We start from the raw sequence: 23,523 nt of genomic DNA, 5'->3' as shown, positions 1-23,523 counted from the left end.
TTAATCCAGTGAAAAATTGTGAAGCACCGGGATTCGAACCATGACCCTCTTAGGCTCAGCGGATGCTGTACTTCTACGCCACAGCAGCACGTTTCCTCACGCGCTAGGGTGCGTTTATAGGGAATTTTCCCGCTGCATGCTAGCAAGCGCTGGCGTGGCTCCTGAATGGCACGCAGCGAGCCCGAACTGGGTCTTTTTTTACTGTTTCTCAGTGACAGTGGCTACAGACTCCAGACACCGGCGGTGGACACCATCGCCAACCAAGACGGCTATTTACATGAGCCCAGAACAGCGTACGTTGTAAATATGCGAGATGGGACAACGGTAATGCACGGGTAACCTGGTTGAGTGCTCGGTAGTCCCGGCACCATGTACAATCACCAGTCATAGGTTTTGTCATCATGTGTAATGGCGACGACCAAGAACTGCTCGAGGGTCAAACAATGCGGAGCTCTAACATCTGTTCAAACTTTTTCTGTGCTTTGCAAAGTTTTTCACGGGTCAGTCGGCGTGGGCGTGCGTGCACTGGCGGGTCTTTAGTTTCAAAGTATTGAAGAACTAGGTGCTTGACTAGTTTTTCATCGTACTTGGCCGAGTCAATATGGGATATTTGCGTAGCACGTCCGCTTTAGCAACTTGGCTTGGTAAAGGCAAAAGTGACAGGTTCGTGGGATGCACCACGAAGAGCTTGCCTTGTACCCCTAGAGGGGGGGGCGGCGTCGTGAAGGCATTGCTGACGGACCTCGATTGTGATGTTGAAGTGGCGGAGGAAATCGGTACCATGGATCACGTGCTTGATGCAGGCGACTGTGAAAAGCCATCGCAATGCATGGCGAAGGCCCAAGTCCGGAGCGAACTACCGCTCCCCGCATGGTGCAATTTCGCTGTTGTTGATAGCCTGGAGTGGTGAAGTCGGGGAACGTAGGCAGTTGGCGGGTGTATAGTGGGCAGGATGCAAACAGCGACACATGTATCCACCCGAAAACTAGCGGTACTGACACGGTTGGAAATAGAACTGTGCGACTCGCACTAGAAGCGAAGGCACTTGCTGCCGTCAGTCAGTGGCCCTGTCATTTCCTGCGCATAGCACGGGTGAATGCAGTTGCGGGAATGGTCAAGGAAGCGACGGTGGTACTGATATTGTGGTAGACAGGGAGCTATCGAGACGGCGGCGGCGAGATAATTCTGCTCACAGCTTGATTACTGGTTCACTGGCTTGTGTGATGACGGCTGTTATTGAAAATGTACCATGGTTATACACGCTGATTCTGCAATCTTGCTGATGTCAAGACCTGCGGTGGCGAGTATCAGGCGAACCTTAACGGGCAAGTGGCTGAGAAAGAGCCGACCAAGAATATAGGTGCCGGTGGTGCTTGCCTGTTCACTCCGCAGGCGCTGAATGCGGCACAGGAATGACGCGTGGTTGCAGCCGCTGAGCTTTTCCGCCACGAGAAGTTGCTTGCTGGCGCTTCTACTCTGAAGGAGAAATCATCCAAATCACTGCATCCTTTAGCACTTTGTATGGAGACTTGAGCGGTGGCGTGGCAATAAGGTCACGAACTTCGGTGATGAGGTCCGCAGGCAGATTGCAGAAGATGTGACAGTTACGCCCCTGCGCAGAATTAATCCGCTGCGAAGAAAAACGTGATTCGGGCTACAGGAATCAAAGGCCAGGGTCAGCGGGCCCGAAGCTTGGGAGTTCGATCCGAAGTACGTAGGTGGCAGATGCAGCCCTTGAGGAAGGCGCGTTACCGGCGGGTTGTATGTTGTCGTTCATCTCCCCAGGCTAAGAAAAGCGTGTTCGATCGGATCAGCACTTTAGCACAGATTGGGCAAGGTAGAGACGAGCTGTACCGACGTTTGCTCAAAGCACTTTCTATTATCACCCTCTTCCGTCGCTGGCTTATATATTGTCTTTATCATGCCCGCTCGCTTATCTTGTGATTCCGCTAGGAGGTAGACAGTACACGTCAAATGTTTACGTTCCCGAGCACCTTCAAACGTGCAAGGTGCATGTTTCACACGACACACTCTTTGAGAACCTTAGTGTTATGAAATGATGAACTAAGGGTGTTCTGCTTACGAACAAGCACATTTTAGACATTTTCCGAGATAGTATGGTTCAAAAGGGTGTTTTTACATCCAATCCACCCCCGAGGGTTTAATTTTCCTGAGTGCACACCGACATGATTTGCCTACAGCGAAAAACACAGCGCAATATGAAGTTCGAGAACGTTCCAAAAGACCTGTAAGGAGTAACGTTTCCAGATCACGATTGCTTTAGCCTTTCCGCAAACTACCAGATATTGAGCGGAAGTATTCGTTCCTGTACAAGTCAAGCGCACTTTTTTATTCGGTCTTGAACTCGGGAACTATGTCAAAACGGCAATATCTGAGCTGGTTTTCTCAATGCTCAAAAAAAAAACGGGAAATAAACTTGAGCCAAATCTCATGAGAAGGTTCAATGTGGAAGAGAAACCATATTGCTTTCGGCGAGAAACTCGCGCGTGCACAGTTTACTGTTACGCGATGCATTGTCGTCGCGCAGCATCCAGGTTCTACTGCGCCCCAGATCGCCAATACCCGTGCACCAGATGCCCTAAAATGTGGCAGGGAAACTTGCCCTTTGTAGTCTGGCAATTAGGAGTCAATTTTCGATCCACAATAACGAGAAGGTAGAGGGAGATGGGTGTGCTATTTGCTCAATTGCGCAAATGCTTAGGCTTTTTTTCTTTGTCTACGACACGTTAGGCTTTTCCGCTTAGACGACTGCTGCTTCGCCTCAAGGTCATGCCCACGCACCTAAGTTTCGACCCTAGTGATGATCCTCGGCGTACCGGTTCCCCTGATTTTGCTTCCTCCAGAAAATGAAGAACCCAGCTAAAGGACCGCCGTTCTGACTGCATTGCTGAAATCATTACCTAATTGCAGTAACTGCTTCACTCGTACAGGAAAAGGAATACTACAAGTAAATATTTACAAAGCTGCAAAAACAATAAAAGCGATGTTTTGCTGCGTAAGGGTACTACTTCGAAAACGACAGCGTTTGAATGCACATAAATAAGCTACTGTCCTTAAAACCATGCCACTCTCAAACATTTAGGTACCGCTTATAAGTTCGTCCTCCTCTAATGACGTTCTAAAAGTGGAGGTCTACCTTCGCCTATCGTACCGAAGAACTTAAGCGCAACGAAACGTGTGTTACCACCGTAGTGTTCAACAACAGCGATAACAATAAAAATAAAAACAACAAAACAAGAAAATGCGTTAATGGTGGAGCTGACGGTGTCCACAGGAAACTTTGATAACAAGTGCTCCCTGTTTACGTTCTCTACTCTGCCGGCTCTGATGGGCAGTGGGAGCGAAGGTTTCGTCCAACTTTTGCAGCATGACGTTAGGGACACTAGGTACGTCATTGTTGGGCACTGACATATTCAGTTGGCATAGCTCCAGTGAGGTTGTTGCCATCTTCAAAGATTTCTACGTTCGTTGTAACTGCTATGCTTTCAGCACACTAGAAGGCTCGGTTCATCGATATGAAGACGAATTGCAACTTTCTCGCATAGTGTCATTTCTTTCGGAGGTGGAGCCAATGAAGCAGGAGTTGATATTAGACAAACGTCCGTATAGCAGCGCTTACAAGCGGACATTAGAAGGCTCTGGGAAGCTATCCTCTCCGTGTATGAAGGACTAGCAAAAAACAATAATCAAACACCAGCTTAACACCCGCAAGAAATACGCTTGGCGAATACTGCACTCTATTTTCTGACTCACGCAGTCATGGTAGGACCTGCCTATATCATGAAAAACACGTATTTAAAGCAATTGTCATGGAACAACTTTTTTAGCTAATGCTCAGACATATGACTTAGCATAATGCATTCTGCATCCCTTTTTTAACGTAATGTGGGGTATCGCGTACCACTTCATTAACAATTTAGCATGTCGAGTATTCCGCAAAGGAGGGTGGTCTGGGCCATTTGCCGGATGGGCGGAGCCGTAAGCGTGAGCGGCCCGAACAGCGCAGCCACCTGGTGGCTTAGAATATAGCCAGGCAAACACGGAACTTTAATTTCAATAACAAGATGCGTTAGTTTTTGGCGCTGATGCAAATTTTTGCAGTGACGTAATTATGTCACGATTCACCGCTGCCAAAAATCTACACCAGCAGCGAAGTAGAATACACTTTCTTAGTGCAAAATGACCTTTATATTTCTTTCGTTCGGCTCTGCGCCACCATGTGGCACGTCCTTTCAAGCTACTTCCGTTCGCGCCTGCCATCCATCCGGCAAAACGTCCAGTCCGCCTGCGGTTACCGGAATACCAGACAACCTAAAACTCTCTAATAGCTGCTTCATGTGACGCTACACATTCGCACATTGAGGAATGTTTTTCTGGCAATCACTTTAACAATGTCGTTTATTAAGATTATTTTAGGTGCCGTACTCATATATAAAAAAATCCATGTACTCTTAGTTTTTCATATACAGCCCATGACCTTAGGGTCACATTGGACTTTTGGGCAACAGGAAAATGCACGAAAAGACAAACCTTTATTTTATTCCTTGAACGGAAACGTAAACACAATGAGCTTATATTTACTTTGTTAACAATAGTCTTGTAAAAGAAACATTGAACGCTCCTAAAGTTACACACTTGGTAAGGAATAGTCATGTGCATTGCTTATCGCTCGTAATACGTTAGGAAGCATGGCACACGTAATAGGACACATTATTACGTGTATTGGGCGCGTCTTTTGCGGTTGCAATTCTCCACAGCGCATCTGCGTCTCTTTCCATTGTCGGCTACTGCAACAAAGTGACTCCATTTGGTGCTTATACCGTGATAGCAAAAAGGCTATGTCACCACATGGCGGCGTTCTTAGAGAAGCGGATCTTCCACCACCACGGAGTGTCACAGATAACGATCCTGTAGACTTTTACGTTTACATCCCTCTAATTGGTGCCGCACGTATGTCTATAGTATCGGGCAACAGCATTCAGGGGCGGAACCAAACCACCTTCTTTGCCACACGCGAGTTCCTGTCTGCAGATGACGTCCTCTGTTAGGAACAAACATCTGCCTGACACAAAAATACAGTCATGGTCGCATGTTTATAGCGCTTTCTTCTTTGACGTGCAACACAGTATCTCGGCGTAAATTATTGAAGTAGGTTGTTCTTTCTGCCTAGTTGGTTCATACTTGAAGGAAGGCTAAAAGTGTGAAAAAAAACGTTGTTTTTCTGCGCAGTTCTAACCTTTTTTGAAATATTTCAAAGAAACGTGCCCGTGAAGCTCTGCATAGCGAAGTGCCATTCACGACAGCCCCAATTTTGACCTTTTTGAGGAGGTCCATCGAAAACAAAGACAGGTGTGGCCACTTAACCTAACCTTTCCAACGCGCTTATGCGGTAACATTCGTGCAGCGCTTAAAATCTTAATATATTGCCATTCGCTGCCATTGCTCGCGTAACCATATGGTCACGGTAATCGTTAATGGCTTAACCACTTGAATAAGCAGCAATATACTGCAGTGGCTATTTTGCATGGTTGTTGTTATCATCATCATTATTGAAAAGAAAATTTAATGAAAGAGTAAATGATAGGCCGGCCACTATTGCCGCAAGTGCGACAAAGCCCGTCTGCATAAAACTGAGAGTGGCCTTTTAGCTAAGTTCATTTTAACATTTCGCCATTGTTGTTTGTTCGACAGCAGAATGATGAAAAGGCGAGTACTAGAAGACAACTCTTTCGGAAAGTCTCAACTTCATCAATGCAATTTACAAATTCAACATCAATACAAGGAAAAGTTGCACAGTAGTAAGAGTAGCGCCTCGCATGCGCACTTGGCAGAAGGTGGGTCACCATCTTTGAGATGCTGCTGCCGGTTGGCGATGCACCTCGGAGAACTCCATGTAGCATACAATTCTGGGGACGCAGGCAGAGTGTTTCACTGACTGTTAATGGATAGCAAATACCCAGCAGTGGGGTTGTAATGGCGGAGCCGACGTTCGGCGGAAGTGAGCGCCACCTTCACAAAGGGGCAGGCAAGAGTAGAAAAGGCTCCTTCGACTGTACAATTTAGATCGAATATATTTTCCCCATTCGACAATAACCTCTGCACAAAACCCTGATACGTCTCCTAAAGAAACAACGTACCCATGGTGCTACTCGCTTCGAAAAGCTATTAGCTTCTCAGTATAATTGTTCTACTAGGCTATACTATACCACGCTATACTATACTATTCTATACCATACTATACTAAGCTGCCAAAACGGATGTCAGACTGAGTGCACAGCTTTATTTCGCACAGCGCGGTGGTTAATAAACAGTGATAGAGTCCCGATGAACAGCCTCAATTTATGCTGCTACGTTGGAGTACTAAATGTTTCACAGCATATTTGGCTTCAAATTTGCCTTGCTATTTGTGCGCAAGGTCAGTTTTGCATTGGCCGGTTGTCTTTGCAAAGAATATTACGACCACCACGATTGGCTGACGTCTCGTCTTAAGGGTAGTTCAAGCATAAGAACCCCTTTTTTATCAATACAGGCTCTTGATTGTCATCATCACGCCGATAGAAACATTTGCTCCAGAAATGAAAAAAAAAAGAAATAGAGGAGAGATTGTTTATGACTCGAGATTTTCCGAGATATGTGATGGAAACTGAAATCTTTTATGAACGTTTCATTAGAGAACATTCATTATCATTGGCTTCCAAGCGTCAAGACAAGCGCAATTAGTTCGCACTTACTCTAACGGGGCCGTAGACGGTGTTATCTACATCCTGTCGCAGAAGAAGCGGCATCCGGGAATTATCCTCACGCGTGTGTGGTTGTCACCTTCAACGAGACATGGAAGGAACACAGAGAGCTTAAGAGAAAGAAAGCTAACGACTGAATTTTCCCGATGGCAAACGAGCACACGATATTGGTTTCTTGTCTTACATTAAGATTTGTGTGTAAAAATTGCTGAAGAAAAACTAAATAGTGCGAAAGAAAAGACAAGAATAGGAGCACTAAGGCTCTGTCTGCTGTTTGAGTATGACTGCTGCTGAAGAGATAACTGCGAAACAAACAATACCTGCCCGTCACGACGCTGTGAACCGTGGTCAGACGAGCGGCGTCTTCGCGTAATAAATGTTTATGATGGTTTGCCTACGATATGACGTCACCGTGGGCAGGGGTCACCGAGGCGCTTATCTGTAGAGGAATCGTCGCAGGCCCTTTTCTCAGAGACGTCAATACGCTGTGCGATTGCTTTGCCTCATGTTTAGAAGAGGGGCTCTAAACGGAACTTCCATAAACGTGACGTCACCCACGTAAGCTCGGTAGCCAATGAAAATAGAGCTTTGTCTGAATTGCACCGTTCGCGGTGAAGCAACGGCTAGGCGTATAAAAGAGCGCACGAATATAAACCAGGCACACAGTGAAGGCGAAAGAAACGTTTGAAACTGACAAGCACAAAGGAGTACCACCCGAGAAGCAAGATGATCGTGAACGCAAGAATCCTGTGTCTCAGCGCCGTCATGGTCTGCATGGCGGTGCAAGTTATGGGTGAGCAGTTCATTCTGGATGTTTTCCCTCTTGATAAACAGGTGTGCGATGAGCAGGGCAATTAGAATTGTTCTGTACATTTTAACTAACTGATTTATTTGATTTGTTTAGCCAATCCGTTATGAATGAGGCCTGTGACGGGTGATTACGCCAGCTGTGTCTATATCTTACAAAGTATAGAATGGCCGCACTTGCAGAAACTCATATGGATTGTATTTAGAGTGTAATGACAGGTAAACACGCTTCTTGAACTGTCAGACAAAGTTCTTAACCAAGCCTGTGGCGACACTTCAAAGTGAGGACCTACGGAATGGCAATAATTTAACCTGTTGTTCTGTGTGATTTTACCGAATCACATCTATATTTGTTAACTATTTTATATATGTAATATGTTTTATCAATTATATTATGTTTAAAAAAAGCTTGTTTAGCTGTGTCTGCAGAGGTGAAATGTCAAAATTCTGATAATTATGGCCACTTGAAGTACTAGTACGCTACACGAATTATGTATAAAAACATTTCTATTCTCGTACTGTCACCAATGAGGAAGTAAAGTGTGTACCTTGGTAAGCGCATCTGAAAGTGTGTAAGGAGAACTCCGCCATCGTTGCCAATTTTCTTGCTCTGAAACTTATAACAGCGACCTACTGGTAGCGATACAACAGGTAGATTAGTACAACGTGTCCATATTCTCGAAAACCATCTTACATAACGTTCGCCTGCGACTGTCCATACCTACCTCGATCATCTCGTTATTACGCCGATTGGCCGCGATAGCGATATGCGCCGCAGCGCCAACCACTTTCTAAAGCTTAATTCGGAATATGACATCGGTGACTGCGAGCCAAAGATTGCACCTGATCAGCACTCCAAACACTCAGTAGCATCATGCTATAGGCAAGTAGTGTTTTATGTTGAAGGCCTTATGTAGGCGCTTTCTGACACATCCCCGTCCCGTGACTACTCTAGCAGCTGCGCACAGAATTTCCGTCTTCACGAAATGCTTCTTATGATAGAAATCTTTTTCTGAGAACCGGCGCCAGGCAATTCTAATGTCGGACATATTGATTGCGATGGCTACCGGCACTGACACAAAGCACTTATGAGCGGAAAAATGTGCGAATTCGGCCCCGAAGAAAACAGCTGTTTCATTTTGCTTTTATGTATAGAGACTTATCGGTGAGATGCCCTTGGACCGTTTCTTTTGGTATTATGTGCCTGTGTTGAGTGTCTGTGGATGATTTCAACGCATCATAGCTAAGCCCACATTGTTTTGTTTGTTTTCGTTTTTTGTCTCGCCTCAATCGCTTCTCTAGCCGTTCCTTTGGGCGTGGCATCACCTGGCTTGGCTCTTCCCAAGTGCCCAGAGGCGACTAACTACGGCTTTGTAAGGAAACTCTTACATTCTGTACATACTGCTGAAGTATTGCTCGAATGTTAGAGGCACGTGTTAGAGCAGATTATTCTTGGAAATAATTACCATGTAGTAAATAATGTTTTCATGATACGAAATGTAATTGGCATTTTCACCTTCAGCTGAAGTTAACATATTAGTTCATCTTGTTGGATTGTAAATTTGCCTTCCATTAAAAAGCGTTTCCTTCCATGTCGCATTACTTAAAATGAGCGTTCGCTCTTGGGCAATATAGAATAAGGTATTCTATATAGCGCTTTCACGAATATGGGGATGATAGAATGCTGCAGGATCCCTCTAAGAGCTTTAGATCGCAATGGAATCCTTTCTTAAATATCAGGTCAAGTATACCTGTCATGTGAGCATTAAACGATATGTTGAGAACATTGTACTTTGTTGAGGCACTCAATAGCTATCGTCATGTATTCACGAAATATTCAACTTTCATAAATTTGGGATTCTTTTTTCCTGCCCCACTAAGGCATAATATTTTTATTATTTTCAGTTGATCTTCGCACGACTAAGAAACCCATGCAAGTACTTATGCCAAGGATATCCCATACGCTTCGAGGCTGAAGACAATGGAACACCATGCACAGTAAGTCAGCATTTTATTGTGCCTGAAAGTGTCATTAAATTTTGCGAAGATGAGATCAGGCTCTGAGAACATACAAACTGCATTAGTTAAGCCGATATTAAGGCATGTATTTTGCGTCGTATTAGGTGTGTAGTTTACGAGTTATATTGCAGAGCCATTACTTTGATGTTTAAATTGAACTGCAATACTGCATATTTTTCGCTCTCAGATATCTTACATAGCGCATCTACTTTTGTATCTAATAGAACTACAGAGTATTCTTTACACTCAATGCCGCGGCTAGTTCAATGTTGAAGAAGTGTCATCCAAATTAAGAAGAGTTGAAAGAAGTAATTCTATTATAATTCTTATCCCCACATGCCGGTTCATAAGTAGTGTTTACGATGACCAGCCAACAAGGTGCGTGGTTTCTGCGTTTGAAATAAATTACTTCGGCAAAGGGATGTCTTTATAAAAAATTCCCGGCACTATCCGGTTCTCACTCAGCGGGGAGTATGCACCATTAATATTGTTATAATTATTATAATCGTTTCACGTCATATCACTTACATAATATACCCAAATAATGCAAATCAGACGAGCAGGCTGGTACATGCCATCGAAAGGGGCCCAACTCCAGCCTATTCCTCAGGAAGAAGGAAAGGAAATTGAAAAGATACAAAAGCAAAGAATGCCGCAGCACGTTGACTGGGTTGGCAGAGAGCGGATTGAACAGAAAGCATTTTTAAAGTACCTTTGGTTAAATGTCGAGGAATAGATAGTGAGAGTAGGGGGGGGGGAGCAGAATTATGCGGTGGCTTGACCATTAAACATTAAACATGCTACTATTAGTAATAGCAAAAGAAGACAAGTCAAGCGGCAACGTAAACCAAGGACGGCATGCACATTCAACTTAGCAAAATCGCCAAAGAGAGCGAACTTCACTCTGAAATCAACCAGACAAGATACCAGATGCTTCGAGAAAAGCAGCTTTGAAATCTAAAGATGTCCTAAATGGTCAGAAAGCTAGACTAACAAACGAAATTCCATCAGCAATGAAAACATCAGGTCACATATTCGTGATACTTACATCAAAAGAAGGTAACGAATGTAGGACCCACATGATTCTTTACTGCAAGGTTTTTATAAAGATAGGTGTTGATTGAAATTGAAACGATACTTGAAACGAGCTTGAAACGAGAACTGGCTTCCTCCCATTCTTCTCAAACTACACTTCAAATACTTTTGCAATTAATATCAAGAACAATAACCTTGCCTATTAGCGCATATAACAAAAATACCGCCGTATTCGCTCTACTGCGCGGGAGGAATGGGTACAAACAAGACGCAGGGCTTGATATTAATCTAAAATGCCTCGCATGAACGCCCAGCTTCAACCTATCGATTCAATAAGCAACGTATGAGCACCTAGCTCTGAAAAAAAAACGGCAGTCGTCCCTACGTAAACCGAATATCCCTTCTTGACATGCTATTCCTTCACCAGAGCCGCTTTGAATTTTGCAGACTAAAAAGGTATTCAACGGCGAATGCCTAAATGGCAAGTGCGTCGCCGTGCTGCCGCCACCACCACCAGCACCCGCCCCTGAGCCCGCACCAGCTCCCGCACCTGCGCCTGAGCCTGCACCCGCCCCAGCTCCCGAGCCTGCACCTGCTCCTGAGCCTGCACCCGCCCCAGCTCCCGAACCAGCACCTGCCCCAGCTCCCGAACCAGCACCTGCCCCAGCTCCTGAACCTGCACCTGCTCCAGCACCCGCACCAGCCCCCGCTCCAGAACCTGCTCCTGCTCCTGCCCCAGCACCGGCTCCGGCCCCAGCACCGGCCCCCGCCCCCGAGCCTGCACCAGAAGAGCCTGCACCAGCACCAGCTGCGGAAGAAACTGCTGCAGCTGAAGAGCCTGCACCTGCCGAAGAACAGCCCGCTGCCGAGCCAGCTGCCCCCGCAGAAGAAGCCGCGCAAGAAACCGAGGAAGCCGCACCTGAACAAGCACCGGAGCAGCCCGCTGAAGAAGCTCCCGCTCAGGAGGCCACCGCTGAAGAGCCTGCAGCTGAAGAGCCAGCCGCCGAACAGTCCGCTGCTGCAGAGCCAGCCGCTGAGGAGCCCGCTGTAGAGGAGGCTACCGCCGAAGAGGCTGCTGAGGAGACGGATCAGGAGGTTGTTGAGGAAGCCGCTGAAGAAGCCGCAGAAGCAGCTGCAGAAGAAGCTGCTGAAGAACCCGCAGAAGCAGCTGTAGAACAAGACTCAGAAGCACCAGCTGAAGAAACCGCAGAGGCGGAACAGCCCGCGGAGGCTGCTGGGCCGGTGGAGGAGGCTGCTCCCGAGGCATCTGCCGATGACGCCACAGCAGAAGGAAGTGAAGGTGAAGCCGCCGACAGTGAAGATGCGGCGTGAACAATACATGTAGTTTAGACAATTAAAATAATAAATTTGGATAGGACACAGTGCCTAAAAATGTTCAGAAAGCAATTTTCCCTGCTCCGTTGTTCAACGGCGCCATAAAATATTTAGGACGAGAAAAAAATTATTAATTAGTTGAATGTTTACAGAAGCACATTACGAAACATACATGAAAAGTCATTTCTAATCCGCGTAGTAACTGCGTAAGATTCCCATGTATAACTTCCAACTTTCTGCTAGGCTAGTCACCCCAATTGCTTCATGTGTATTTATGCCCGCTTTCTGCAATGCGCGCCTTTTAAACTTGCAAACGCAGGCCTGAAGACAATTAAGAAGCATGTCAATAAACAGTCGCAATTCTACGTCTTTATTTTTCAATCTTGCCCATCACGCTGCTCTCAATGCTCTGAAAACTTTTTGTATGGCGGCTGTGTAACAACAGGAAGGGTAGTGTTCGCATAAGATATTTTCCCTAGGGAAACGCTCTGATTTTCCCCAGGGAAAAACCGATTTGCGTAAAAATTGTTGGTGAGTCCACAGCCGCTGTGATTCGCAAAGAAGCGTACATGTTCGGTTGTCTCGAATGAAGGAAAATCAGGGCAGTAGATATTTACTATCGCAGGCCTATTTTTAAACTAAAAAATAAACAAAGAACAAACGACATCAGTGGCCTGTAAAATGTATGCCGGTTTCCTAATTCTGCGCTCTCTACGCTGCGCCTATGATGTTTCTTTCTATCTGTATGGCCTTGAATGCTAACTAGAACCTAAAATGAGCTTAGCTTAATTGCCCTGCCCGGCGTTGTTCGCTGTGTTTCTCACAGTCGCATGATACCGATGGCCCAAGTGCAGTTTCACACGTGATTGAGCTGGAGTAGGATTCAAATTCATAATCCTGATTGGACCCTTGCGCGAGCTGCAAAAGGGAGCAACTCCCGGCAAGAACTTTGATAAGAATCACACTCGATTGTGCGCGAAAGTTCTCAGTGTGATGAGTGCGCATAACGAAGCATGCTGTCAACATTTTTTGATGGAATTGATTGCTCAGACGGTAGGCATACCAAGTAGAGAACGGGCATAATCATTACAAACCGGAACATCCTAATAGTGTGAACGCCATGGCCTTGACCAGCGAGCACTAATACAGGCGCACTGACATAGTAGAATCGTTGGCTTGCCGAAAGGGCTTGAAAAATATATACTGCCAACACGGCTGCGGAACTGCAGCAACCACTAAACAAGATAAGAAAGTTCACCGCTTAGCGCCACGAAGAGGAACGCCAACATTGTACTTAGAATATAGTCTAATTGTCGCCTGTTTGCTTTCAAAGTTCATAATATTATACACAAAGGAATGCGTTCTCGTCGGCTGTCCCGAGTAGCCATCGCGATCGACTTTAGTGGGCAGTCATCATCAAATAATCTCAGAATGGGGCAGTCTACAGCTACTGCAAAAATATGACAGTTTTGTTCTGCACAATAACGCATCTGAAATAAGCACACGCCACTTTGACGTGGTGACACTTGTGACTTTGTGCAGCAGGAGGGTTAAGTGGACACTACTCGAAATAAGTAGAACAGGGGCGCTATAACGTAAAACCATTCCGAACTTTTCTATTCCAATTCTGCAGTCACCGCACCGCGATTGGTCAAAAAATTTTGGACCACCCCACTTCACCCGTCTGTCAGGCGACGTCACGAAAGCCGCAATAGCTGCCCATCTGATATGACGTGTACAGACTGATTATGCATACTTTGACCGAACAAAACAAAAATATTTATTTCTGATTCGACGCCCTTTAGTAATTAGCTGTCGGCCATTGGTTAAAAGCTTTCGGGCTGCACCCACTTCACCTGCCTCTCACGCGACGTCACAAAACCGCAAAGACTTCCCGCGTCAAAGTCACGTGTACGTGTTAAAGATTCATTACTATGCTGAACAAAACTGAATTTTCTTCTGAGTAGCCGAAGGCTGCCCCGTTCCGAAAGAATAAAAGATATAATAATAATATTTGGGGTTTTACGTGCCAAAACCAGTTTCTGATTATGAAGCACGCCGTAGTGGAGGACTTCAGAAATTTTGACCACCTGGGGTTCTTTAACGTGCGCCTAAATCTAAGCACACGGGTGTTTTCGCATTTCGCCCCCATCGAAATGCGGCCGCCGTGGCCGGGATTGAAAGAATCAAAGATGGCTGCCGCCGATCGCTCCGGCAATGGCCATTAGCCCCTGCCGGAGAGCATGGGTTTTTGTGCTTCTAATAAAACGTTTTGCGTGGCCGTGTAACGTTTTCGAGGACTTTCGGCACATTTACGACCTCGTTATGCCTACTTTTCTTTGCTGGGGATCCGTTTTAGCGTCATTTTTAGGCTTCCGTAGCATGCCACCGTGATTGTCGATGAGCCACTGCAAGCTAAGTAAGAGAAAGCGGGTCAGTTGCAGAGGCCGGCACCAGGCTCTTTATCCCGTTATCGATATTCAGTGCAGTGGCTCGGCCCCATCGAATCCATCTTTTCTTGAGCATGCTCCTCGCCTCTTGAGAGCCAATTAGATGACACAAGCCGCTCAGTGCAGGCAATGTTATTCGTTTTTCAAGCAAACAACAGTGACCTCCTGTGAACGAGGAGATCATTTGATTGGTTTGAACAGACAACCCTGGGGGAGAGTGCCCGATGCTTGCATCGGCGGTTACGCAAATTTGACGTCAAGAGATCCGAATAAAAACATATTGGAATAGTTTTACGTTATACGGCCCCAGTTATGAAAAGTTAATCGCGTCAGTGAAATAGAAACAGATTGACATTTCTCCACGTTATAACGGTAGTTGTCTAAGAATGCTTCATCTTACTGCATTGCAAGTACGTTTCAACGGCAGGTCAATTGAATAATCGTCAGCACTACATCACTAAAGCATGTTTTTGCTTCTGGCTGCTTCCCTGTGCTATTTACCGGCACGCAGAGCTGATACTATTTTGAGGTGGATAGAAGAAGCACGCAGTCTATGTCGGCCACTTGTTTCAGTGAGAAACTCCCGTATGTGCTGTTTAACGAAGTTGCTGTTCCAAGTTTTTTTTACGTTTCTTCTTTTTTTATTTGAGCAGTTGCATGGTTAAGCCGAAGGCAAAAATATCTAAATTGTCAACCTGCATGTTTCTCATGAATTCGTGCAAGTTGAAAGTTGTATGTATTTTTTTCTCGGTTCTACTTGAAGGTACATTTCGTACAGTGATAGAAAAGTGGTAAAATATAACTGCAGTGGAATACTGCGCACACGCCGTATTACACTTACTTTACAGCGAACTACGTTGTGAGCATCAAAATCTCAGCAATTAGAACATTTGGCTATGTAACTGGTAGTTATCAATTCGCAAGCTGGCGTTTACTACTTCACTTTTAAGTACTGTGCCAAACTGGACGACCATTTCATAATTATCTTACATGGAGAATGTAAAAGATCTCACAAATCAAACAATTTTTTTTTTCGCAGCGTTTTACTCGTCAAAGCCACGATGTGGTTGTGAGGAACGCTGCAATGGGGGACTCCGCAATAAATTTGACCACCTGTTTTTTTTTCTTTACTGTTTTGCATTTCGCCCCTATCGAAATGCGGCCGTCAAGGCCGCAATTTGATTTCGTGCCTTCGTGCTTAGCAGCGCAACACCTTAGGCACTACGTCACGAAGGCGGTTCTCGCAAACTTTAATGAAGTAAGAATCTGAGGCGTCACAACGTTAGCAATCAGGTGTGTGAGCCTTCATCATGTCCCTTTCATGCCACCTTTTCCGTGCTGTCTACGTGAATTCCTGACATGAATTGTCTTTTATCAAGCGATAAACATCGTTCATTTGGCTTGCCCTATGCACACAATTGGTAACCAAACAATGAAAGGGAAAAATTTGGCAACGATTGCATATTTATATCTGGCCACTACATGTGTACGTGTAAAAAATACTCTAAGTGCAGTAATTTTGATGCGAGAGCACCAAATGTCTCAATGAATGAAAAAGCCGGCGTCTGTAGCAACGAAACGGAACATAAATTCCCATGGGCAGGGACGCCACATTACGCGCTCGTCTCGTGGGAGTAGGGCCGACGAAAGGGCTCGCCAGGTGTTGCGTGAGGGGAGAGGGCACCGCCGCGTCACAAGATCATGCTCGCTCTCTAAAGCCAGGGTTATCCACGCGTTCCTTAGCCGCGCAAGCTTTACCTTGCGTTTTAACGTCGCCTCCGATATAGTTATAAAGAGATGCATGTGTAATAATCACAATAAGTTCGAAAAGAAAAACGTTGGCGCAAGTGAGCCCCGAAGCCCAGTGTCTCGCGCATTGAACAAAACCAGCTCCTCCTAGACATCAGGTCTTTGTAAAATGCTTTGAGACATATTATTAGGACCAACAATATCATTGCGAATCCCGGCGTGACGCAAGCGGCGATGCCGCGCCTTATTCGGTCGCGTCTCCATTAGATTCTATGGCAATTGGACAAGGTAGCATGACGTCACGGATCGAGCTGCACCAGCCTTGTGCTATCTAGGAGGCATTGGTGAAGCGCCTGAATGTGCTAGTTTGCCCATGAGGAGTTCACAAATCGAAGGACTGCTCAATGGCGTTCAATTGGACACTAATGCTTTCGCATTCACAACCCATAAGAAGTGCTTAGGTGTGCTCGGAATGTTTTTTCCAGTATACTGCGTCGTACACACCAGCTGAGGTCATTCATGACTAAAAAGAGAATTTGGCGGACCAAGCCTCAACATAAGGCTACGCCATATCACGCAGTCAAGCCGAGCCGTGAGAAACTTATGTACGTGCATGTTTCGCACACTATATGAGCTAGTGTTAAGCATATATCGTGCAATATGTATTAAGCGTGGACATATCGCTTAAAACTGGAACACATCTTCAAAAATTCACACATTATGAAGGAATGGTTTAGCATCCTAAATTGCCATTGGACCATTTCTGCTGAAACGTAAAGCAGATTTCCTTTTTTCTTCTCGCAAACGGAAGTTCCCCCTCGCTCTACAATGATAGCAGTGTGTGGCTCTCACCATTCGCGAATAAAATTTTGCGCACGTGTTCTCACTGCAGTATCACTAAATTAGGGCCGTTCTCCTATCGTCATGTGTGAGGGTCCGAAAGACTGAGAAAATGGCATGATATTTTTTTCTCTATTGTGCAAGCTGTTCGTCGTGGTGCACAGGGTTATAGCGCCATTGTAAACCATCACATCACCAATTTAATAACTGGACATTGGGTCGTTACAAAGCGTTCGTGTGCAAAACGCGCTGGACCACGTTCTTTTTCAACATGCTCGAGTACTGTCGTATGGAGCTAAGCAATCAAGAGAAGTCTGACGTTCTTCGAGTTTGAAGAACTTCCTTCTTGCGTAACATTATCGAAATACAGCTGAACGCACCCGCAATATTTCTTATTCTACTTGTAGACATAGCATTTGTAGGCATAGTAGATGCCATTAGAGCGATTTCGTCGAACCTTGGAACCACGTCTACTCGAAGTTCACTGAACATATTGGACGCCTTAAGACCAGTGCTTGAATCTTTCAAATAGAGACAAGGCCAACCACCGACCATCCTTTAGAGAAGAAGGCAAGGCAGCGTCAATCATCCAGTGGAACGCAAGAGGACTAAAGTGACACGTTTCAGTCTTTGGTCAGTATATATATAGTAATTTGTTCCCAATCATGGTCATACGTGAGCCTAACGTGCCAAAACCTGTCAGATTAACGGGATATGAAGCTGTTATGTCCGCAACAACTGATGCAAGCAGCAAAGTCATCTATTGTTCGTCGAGAACGGATCTGTTTTGCGCCAGCCGATTCTGCGCCACGATGGCAATCAATACGTTTGCCTACCAATTAAAGAAGCGCAAACTCGTGCTTACACTTGGAGGCGTTTATATATCGCCTTCAAGATATTTTGATTCCAAAGATTAACGAACACCTTGTCGGTGTGTTCTGCGCTATATGTCTTCACCGGAGATTTTAATGCGCACCTTATGGCATGGGGAAGCACAAGGTCAAATACAAGAGAGCAAAGGCTAGCAAGCTTCGCCTGCAACCATGGCCTTTCGCTTCTGAATGACAGCAGCCCAACGTTTATACAAGGCGTAAGTTATGGCAGCTATCTTGACCCAGCTTTCGTATCCTGCTCTTTCACAATATTGCCACATGCTATGCGGTCGCCACGGGTATGTGCCACACGATGAGAAGGACACAAAACTACCGCGAGTAGAAAAACAGAAACGACAACGACGTCGCGTTGACTTCTCTAGTAAAGTGCTTTCATACGTCCTCTAAACCGGCTTTCCCGTCTCCTACTAGGCTGTGACGCTGGTGGAGGTGCTGGGTAGGATTGTCTCATGCTCGGCGCCCCTTCGCGGAGCCATAAGTCGAAAGCGGAATCACCTTCGTTCGTCGAAACTCCTGTTCACCGGTACAGTCGCCGCCTGCTAGGCCCGACGCCCTACTTCAACCATTTGGAGGACCCTGCAGGATCGCGTCTACCTACTTCCACCATGGCTACTGCGACTCCATCGCAGGTGACGCTGCGGAACCCTAAGACTCCAAAAGGTTTCCACGGTGACGCTTTTGAAGATGTCCAAGAATGGCTGGCACAATTTGAGCGTGGCGCCAGTTATAATGACTGGGGCTCGCAGCAAAAGCTGTCTAATGTCTATTTTGCGCTTCAAGAGAGTGCGCGGACGTGGTTCGTGAACCGGGAGAGAAGTTTCACCACATGGGATACCTTCCGCACCCAGCTGCTTGAGACGTTCAGTAGTAGCGACCGAAGAGGCAACGCGCAGCGCCTACTTGAATCCGGTATTCACAAACGAAATGAAAGCGTTGCCATGTTTACAGAACACAAGGCCCGCCTTTTCCGCAGAGCAGACCCTGAGATGGCCGAAGAAAAGAAGTTACGCTATCTCTTGCGCGGAGTGAAGGAGGAACTGTTTGCCGGACTCGTGAGGAACCCACCGACCACAGTGGCCGAATTCATCAAGGAGGCTACCGCTATAGGACGAGCACTACACCAACGGCCCCACCAATATGATCGGAAGAGCTCGCCGGTGAATGCTTCAATTCTGTCTGAGGGCTGCGGCACGTCTCTGCGTGAGGTCATCCGAGAGATTGTGCGAGAGGAGATCCGGCAGCTCGGGATTTCTCCTATGGCACCAGCGGTGGCTTCTGTCACTGATATCGTTCGGGAGGAAGTTCAACAGGCCTTTTCGTCGCCCGACTGGCAGGCGGTGCCGCCACGATTAACCTACGCGGAACCTGTCTGTCGTCCACCTCCTGCCACTTCGATGCTGCTGACACCGTCAACCAGTACGACGCTGCCATCACCTCCCCCCCGCCCCCGACGCCCTATTTTCGGCATTCACAGCCGCGGCCAGCTACGCTGTATCGCCGCCAGCTGATCGCTGCGCCTCGGTCTTACGGCGAATTTCTACCGGCTATCGGCTTCGAAAGACCGATTTGTGGCGCGGCGCTGACCACCGGCCGCTAGGCTTTCATTGTGGCGAAGCAAGCCATGTTTACCGCGTGTGCCACTACCGCGCAGCCGGGTATCCAAGGTTTCCCAACTGAAATACCCTGTGTTTGATGGTGCGACGAAAATTCCTGATACCTGCGACAAAAATTCTGCAAACTTTCGGCCTGAAGGTTCAGCGACGCCTCGATCGCGTTCCCCTTCTCCGACTCCTTACACCCAACCTACCCGACGACATTTTTCTAACCCCTCTAGGGGCAGGTCCCCTAGCCCGCGCCGGGGAAACTAGAGGCAGCGACATGCGGGGGTGAGATTGCAAACCGTCTAGCTTTCCAAGAGCCCCGACTACCGACGACCAACGACTCTAAAACTCCGACGACTTCAACCACACACCCTGTAACCGACGCCGTCAGCGCCGATCTTGTTTTTCGCATTGACGGCCAACAAGTGGCCGCTCTCATCGATACTGGTTCCCGTTTTTCGATAATCCGTCAAAAGCTGGCCGACAGGCTGCGAAAAGTGAAGACGCCATGGACCGGGCCCCACACCAGAACTGCCGGTGGCCAGTTGATGACGCCGATTGGAAAATGCACAGCCAGAATAGTAGTCGCCGGTGCAACCTTCGTCGCCATCCTCGTCATTCTCTTTGAGTGTTTTAAGGAACTTATATTGGGGATGGATTTCTTGAGAGAGTGTGGTGCAGGGATGAATGTCCGTGACCTCGTCGTCACGTTTTCTACGAGCTCCGAAGATGTCGACCCGGCGGAACACCATCGACCCCGCTTACGTATCGCCGACGACGACGTCACGCTTCCGCCGCGAAGCTGTTCCCTCGTAACTGTTATCTGCGACGACTCGAACACCGGGACTGGCGTCGCTGAACACATCGACGCACTGGTACTAAGGCAAGGCGTTTCCATCGCCAGGGCCGTTATTAACGTATACAATGGACGTACTAAACTCCTGTTGATGAATTTTACCAGGGAGCGCCGACACATTGTTAAAGCCACGGCTGTTGCTTACTTAGACGAATTTACCTCAATACAGGACTGCCTCTCAGTGGAGCACGCGACGTTAAACGTGGCTACGCCTGCCCCTGTGGTTGGTATCAGCCCCACCTTATCGCCCGTCGAACGCAACAGCCTTCTTGAGCTCATCGATGAGTTTAAGAGCTGCTTCTCATCCACGTTACGATTTAGCCAGACGCCGCTCAATAAACACCGTATTGTCACCGAAGCCGACGCCAGACCAATTCGGCAGAATCCCTATCGTGTAGCGGCTACTGGCAAAGAGAAGTTCATGAGAGAGACCTTGAGAAGAACGCTTTTGTGACGCCCGACGGAGCATATGAATTTCAGGTGCTTTCCTTCAGTTTGTGTTGTGCGCCAGCAACGTTTCAACGACTAATGGACAAGGTACCCTCAGGCCTCAAATGGCAAACCTGTCTGGTCTACCTCGACGACGTGATTGTTTTCTCCGTCCCGTTCGAGGAGCACTTACGGAGACTAAAGACGGTCTTTGAAGCAATACGCTCAGCTGGTCTAATTTTAAAACCTGAAAAGTGTCAGTTTGGCTTTGAAGAACTTCAATTTCTCGGTCATGTTGTTAGTCGTGAAGGTGTACGAGCTGACCCTGATAAAACCTCTGCCGTTGCTAATTTCCCAACACCATCAGATAAAAGGCCGTGCGACGTTTTCTGGGCCTTTGCGCCTACTACCGACGGTTTATTGCTGAATTTTCGCGCATCGCATGGCCATTAACACATCTCATCAAAGAAGATTCGTGTGGGATGAAGACCAGTAACGGGCATTTTAGGATCTAAGACAATGACTGCCGACACCTCCCGTGCTCGTACACTTTGATGAAGACGCTCCTACGATTCTTCACACCGACGCTAGTAATGTCGGCCTCGGCGCAGTGCTTGTACAGCGGCAGGACGGCACCGAAAGAGTGATTGCTTACGCCAGAAGGACGCTATCAAGGACAGAGGCTAACTACTTCAGTACAGAAAAAAAAATATCTCGCACTGGTGGGGGCCATCCTGAAATTTCGGCCATATTTGTATGGTCGGTGTTTCGCCGTTGACAGTGATCATCATGCACTTTGCTGGCTGACTAATTTAAAAGATCCAGCTGGTCGGCTTGTGCGCTGTAGTCTTCGGCTCCAAGAGTGCGACTTCACGGTTGTATACAAATCGGGGAAACGACACACCGACGCCGACTGCCTCTCTCGGTCTCCTGTTGAGACTGCAGTTCACGACGATGACGACACGGGTTTTCTGATGACGCGGGTTTTCGGGGACGCAGAATTGGTTCCTCTTTTCGATTACTTAGAGGGCAAAACAAGCAGCGTGCTGAGGTTATTCGCGAGATGGCTGGCTTCGTTTTGCTTGCGCCACAACATTCTCTATAAAAAGAACTTTTCACCAAGTGGCAGCAGTTACCTACTCGTCATTCCCGCATCTGTTCGCGACGAAGTTTTGCTACATGCCGGTCACAACGAGCCGACCTCAGGTAACTTGGGATACACCCGCACATTGCCAAGAATTAGGCTAAAGTACTATTGGCCAAGACTTGCGTCGATCATGAAACGTTACATACAGACATGCCTGGATTGCCAGCACCGCAAAGCCCTACCCGGCAAGCCAGCTGGACTGCTGCATCCTGTTCATATACCGCAAGTGCCGTTCGAACAAATTGGCATGGACCTTTTTAGGTCCGTTTCCAATGTCTACTGCTGGAAATATATAGATAATCGTCGTCACAGATTACCTAACTCGATACGCCGAACCAGATGCTATCAAACGTGGAACAGCAGCCGAAGCAGCGCGATTTTTCATCGTAGCTGTCGTCCTAAGGCATGGCGCTCCCGCAGTGGTCATCACAGACAGAGGATCTGCGTTCATGACTGCGCTCCCGGATACCGTTTTGCGGCTAAGTGGTACCGCTCACCGAAAGACCACGGCTTATCATCCCCAAGCCAATGGGCATACAGAATGTTTGAGTAAGACTATGGCAGACATGATGACTATGTACATCGACGTCGACCACAAGAACTCGGACGTGATTGTACCGTATGTTACATTTGCGTATAACAGGGCTCGCCAAGCGACAACACGCGTGATGCCTTTCAAGCTTGTTTACGGACGCGAAGTGACAACAATGTTGGACGCAATGCTGCCGCACGAGTGCGGTGACGACGAGACTGGTGCCGAGGAGTTTACCTAAAGCGCAGAGGAAGCCAGGCAGCTCACTTGTTTGCGAATACAAGAACAACAGGAATGCGAGGCCCGACACTACGATCTTCGGCACAGACCCGTCACATACCTCGTGGGTGACCAGGTGTGGGTCTGGACTGCGACTCGTCGGCGGGGGCTGTCTGAGAAGCACCTGCGAAGATGCTTCGGCCCATACACAGTTCGGCGCCGCATCAGCGATGGGAATTATGGAGCTGTCCCCGACAGCCATAACTGCTCCAAGCGCCGGCGGCATCTGCCCGACGTTGCGCACGTGCTTCGCATGAAGCCATATTTTTCCTTATGACCTCAACTTTGCACCGTGTGTGTACAGCCTTCGAAGGTTGGTCCATCGGTACGATGCCTTTTTTTTGCAAAGGAGGGGCAAATGCCACATGCTATCTGGTCGCCGCCAGGCGATGAGAACGACGCTGAAGTAGAGCGCGTGTAGAAAAACAGAGACGACAACGACGTCGCATTGACTGCTCTCATCAAGTGCTTTCATACGTGCTCTACACCGGCTTTCCCGTCTCCTACTAGGCTGGGACAATAAGTGTAAAATGGTTTTCGGACACCGAGACACACGGGAGCGCTCACATTCCCGCGTGCGTTATCATCAAACGGATGTCCAGATCCTTCCCACGGAACACCACTCATTAATTAACTGGAGTAATCTTACTTTTGCCATGGAAGATGCTTGTCGAGAGGGCTTCTCCCCTGGATTACAAGAAACAATCAAGCCTGCAATGCGAAACGCCACGCGCATGATCACGGTTTCGTCGAAGCACACGGATTTTTATATAGAGTTGGAGCGGCTTCG

The 23,523-nt window shown here is 47.2% G+C and overlaps 1 protein-coding gene across 1 annotated transcript; it reads left to right on the top strand.

Moving 5' to 3' along the window:
* Window positions 1-7,397: 7,397 nt before the first annotated feature.
* On the top strand, window positions 7,398-12,338 carry LOC142576353 (uncharacterized). Its single transcript, XM_075686453.1, has 4 exons — window positions 7,398-7,554; window positions 8,871-8,941; window positions 9,474-9,566; window positions 11,070-12,338. The coding sequence occupies exons 1-4, from the start codon at window positions 7,488-7,490 to the stop codon at window positions 11,952-11,954; spliced, it is 1,116 nt and encodes a 371-aa protein (XP_075542568.1). The 5' UTR covers window positions 7,398-7,487; the 3' UTR covers window positions 11,955-12,338.
* Window positions 12,339-23,523: the final 11,185 nt, after the last annotated feature.

The sequence above is a fragment of the Dermacentor variabilis genome, chromosome 3, assembly GCF_050947875.1.
Source record: "Dermacentor variabilis isolate Ectoservices chromosome 3, ASM5094787v1, whole genome shotgun sequence".
Taxonomy (NCBI): domain Eukaryota; kingdom Metazoa; phylum Arthropoda; class Arachnida; order Ixodida; family Ixodidae; genus Dermacentor; species Dermacentor variabilis.
This window is presented reverse-complemented; position numbering and strand designations above follow the sequence as displayed.

Bases quoted from the DNA above. Each gene is read 5' to 3' on its own strand.
- LOC142576353 (XM_075686453.1), top strand. From the start codon at position 7,488: ATGATCGTGAACGCAAGAATCCTGTGTCTCAGCGCCGTCATGGTCTGC. The intron at 7,555-8,870 runs GTGAGCAGTTCA...TCGCTTCTCTAG, and splicing joins CATGGCGGTGCAAGTTATGG to CCGTTCCTTTGGGCGTGGCA. The intron at 9,567-11,069 runs GTAAGTCAGCAT...TGAATTTTGCAG, and splicing joins ACAATGGAACACCATGCACA to ACTAAAAAGGTATTCAACGG.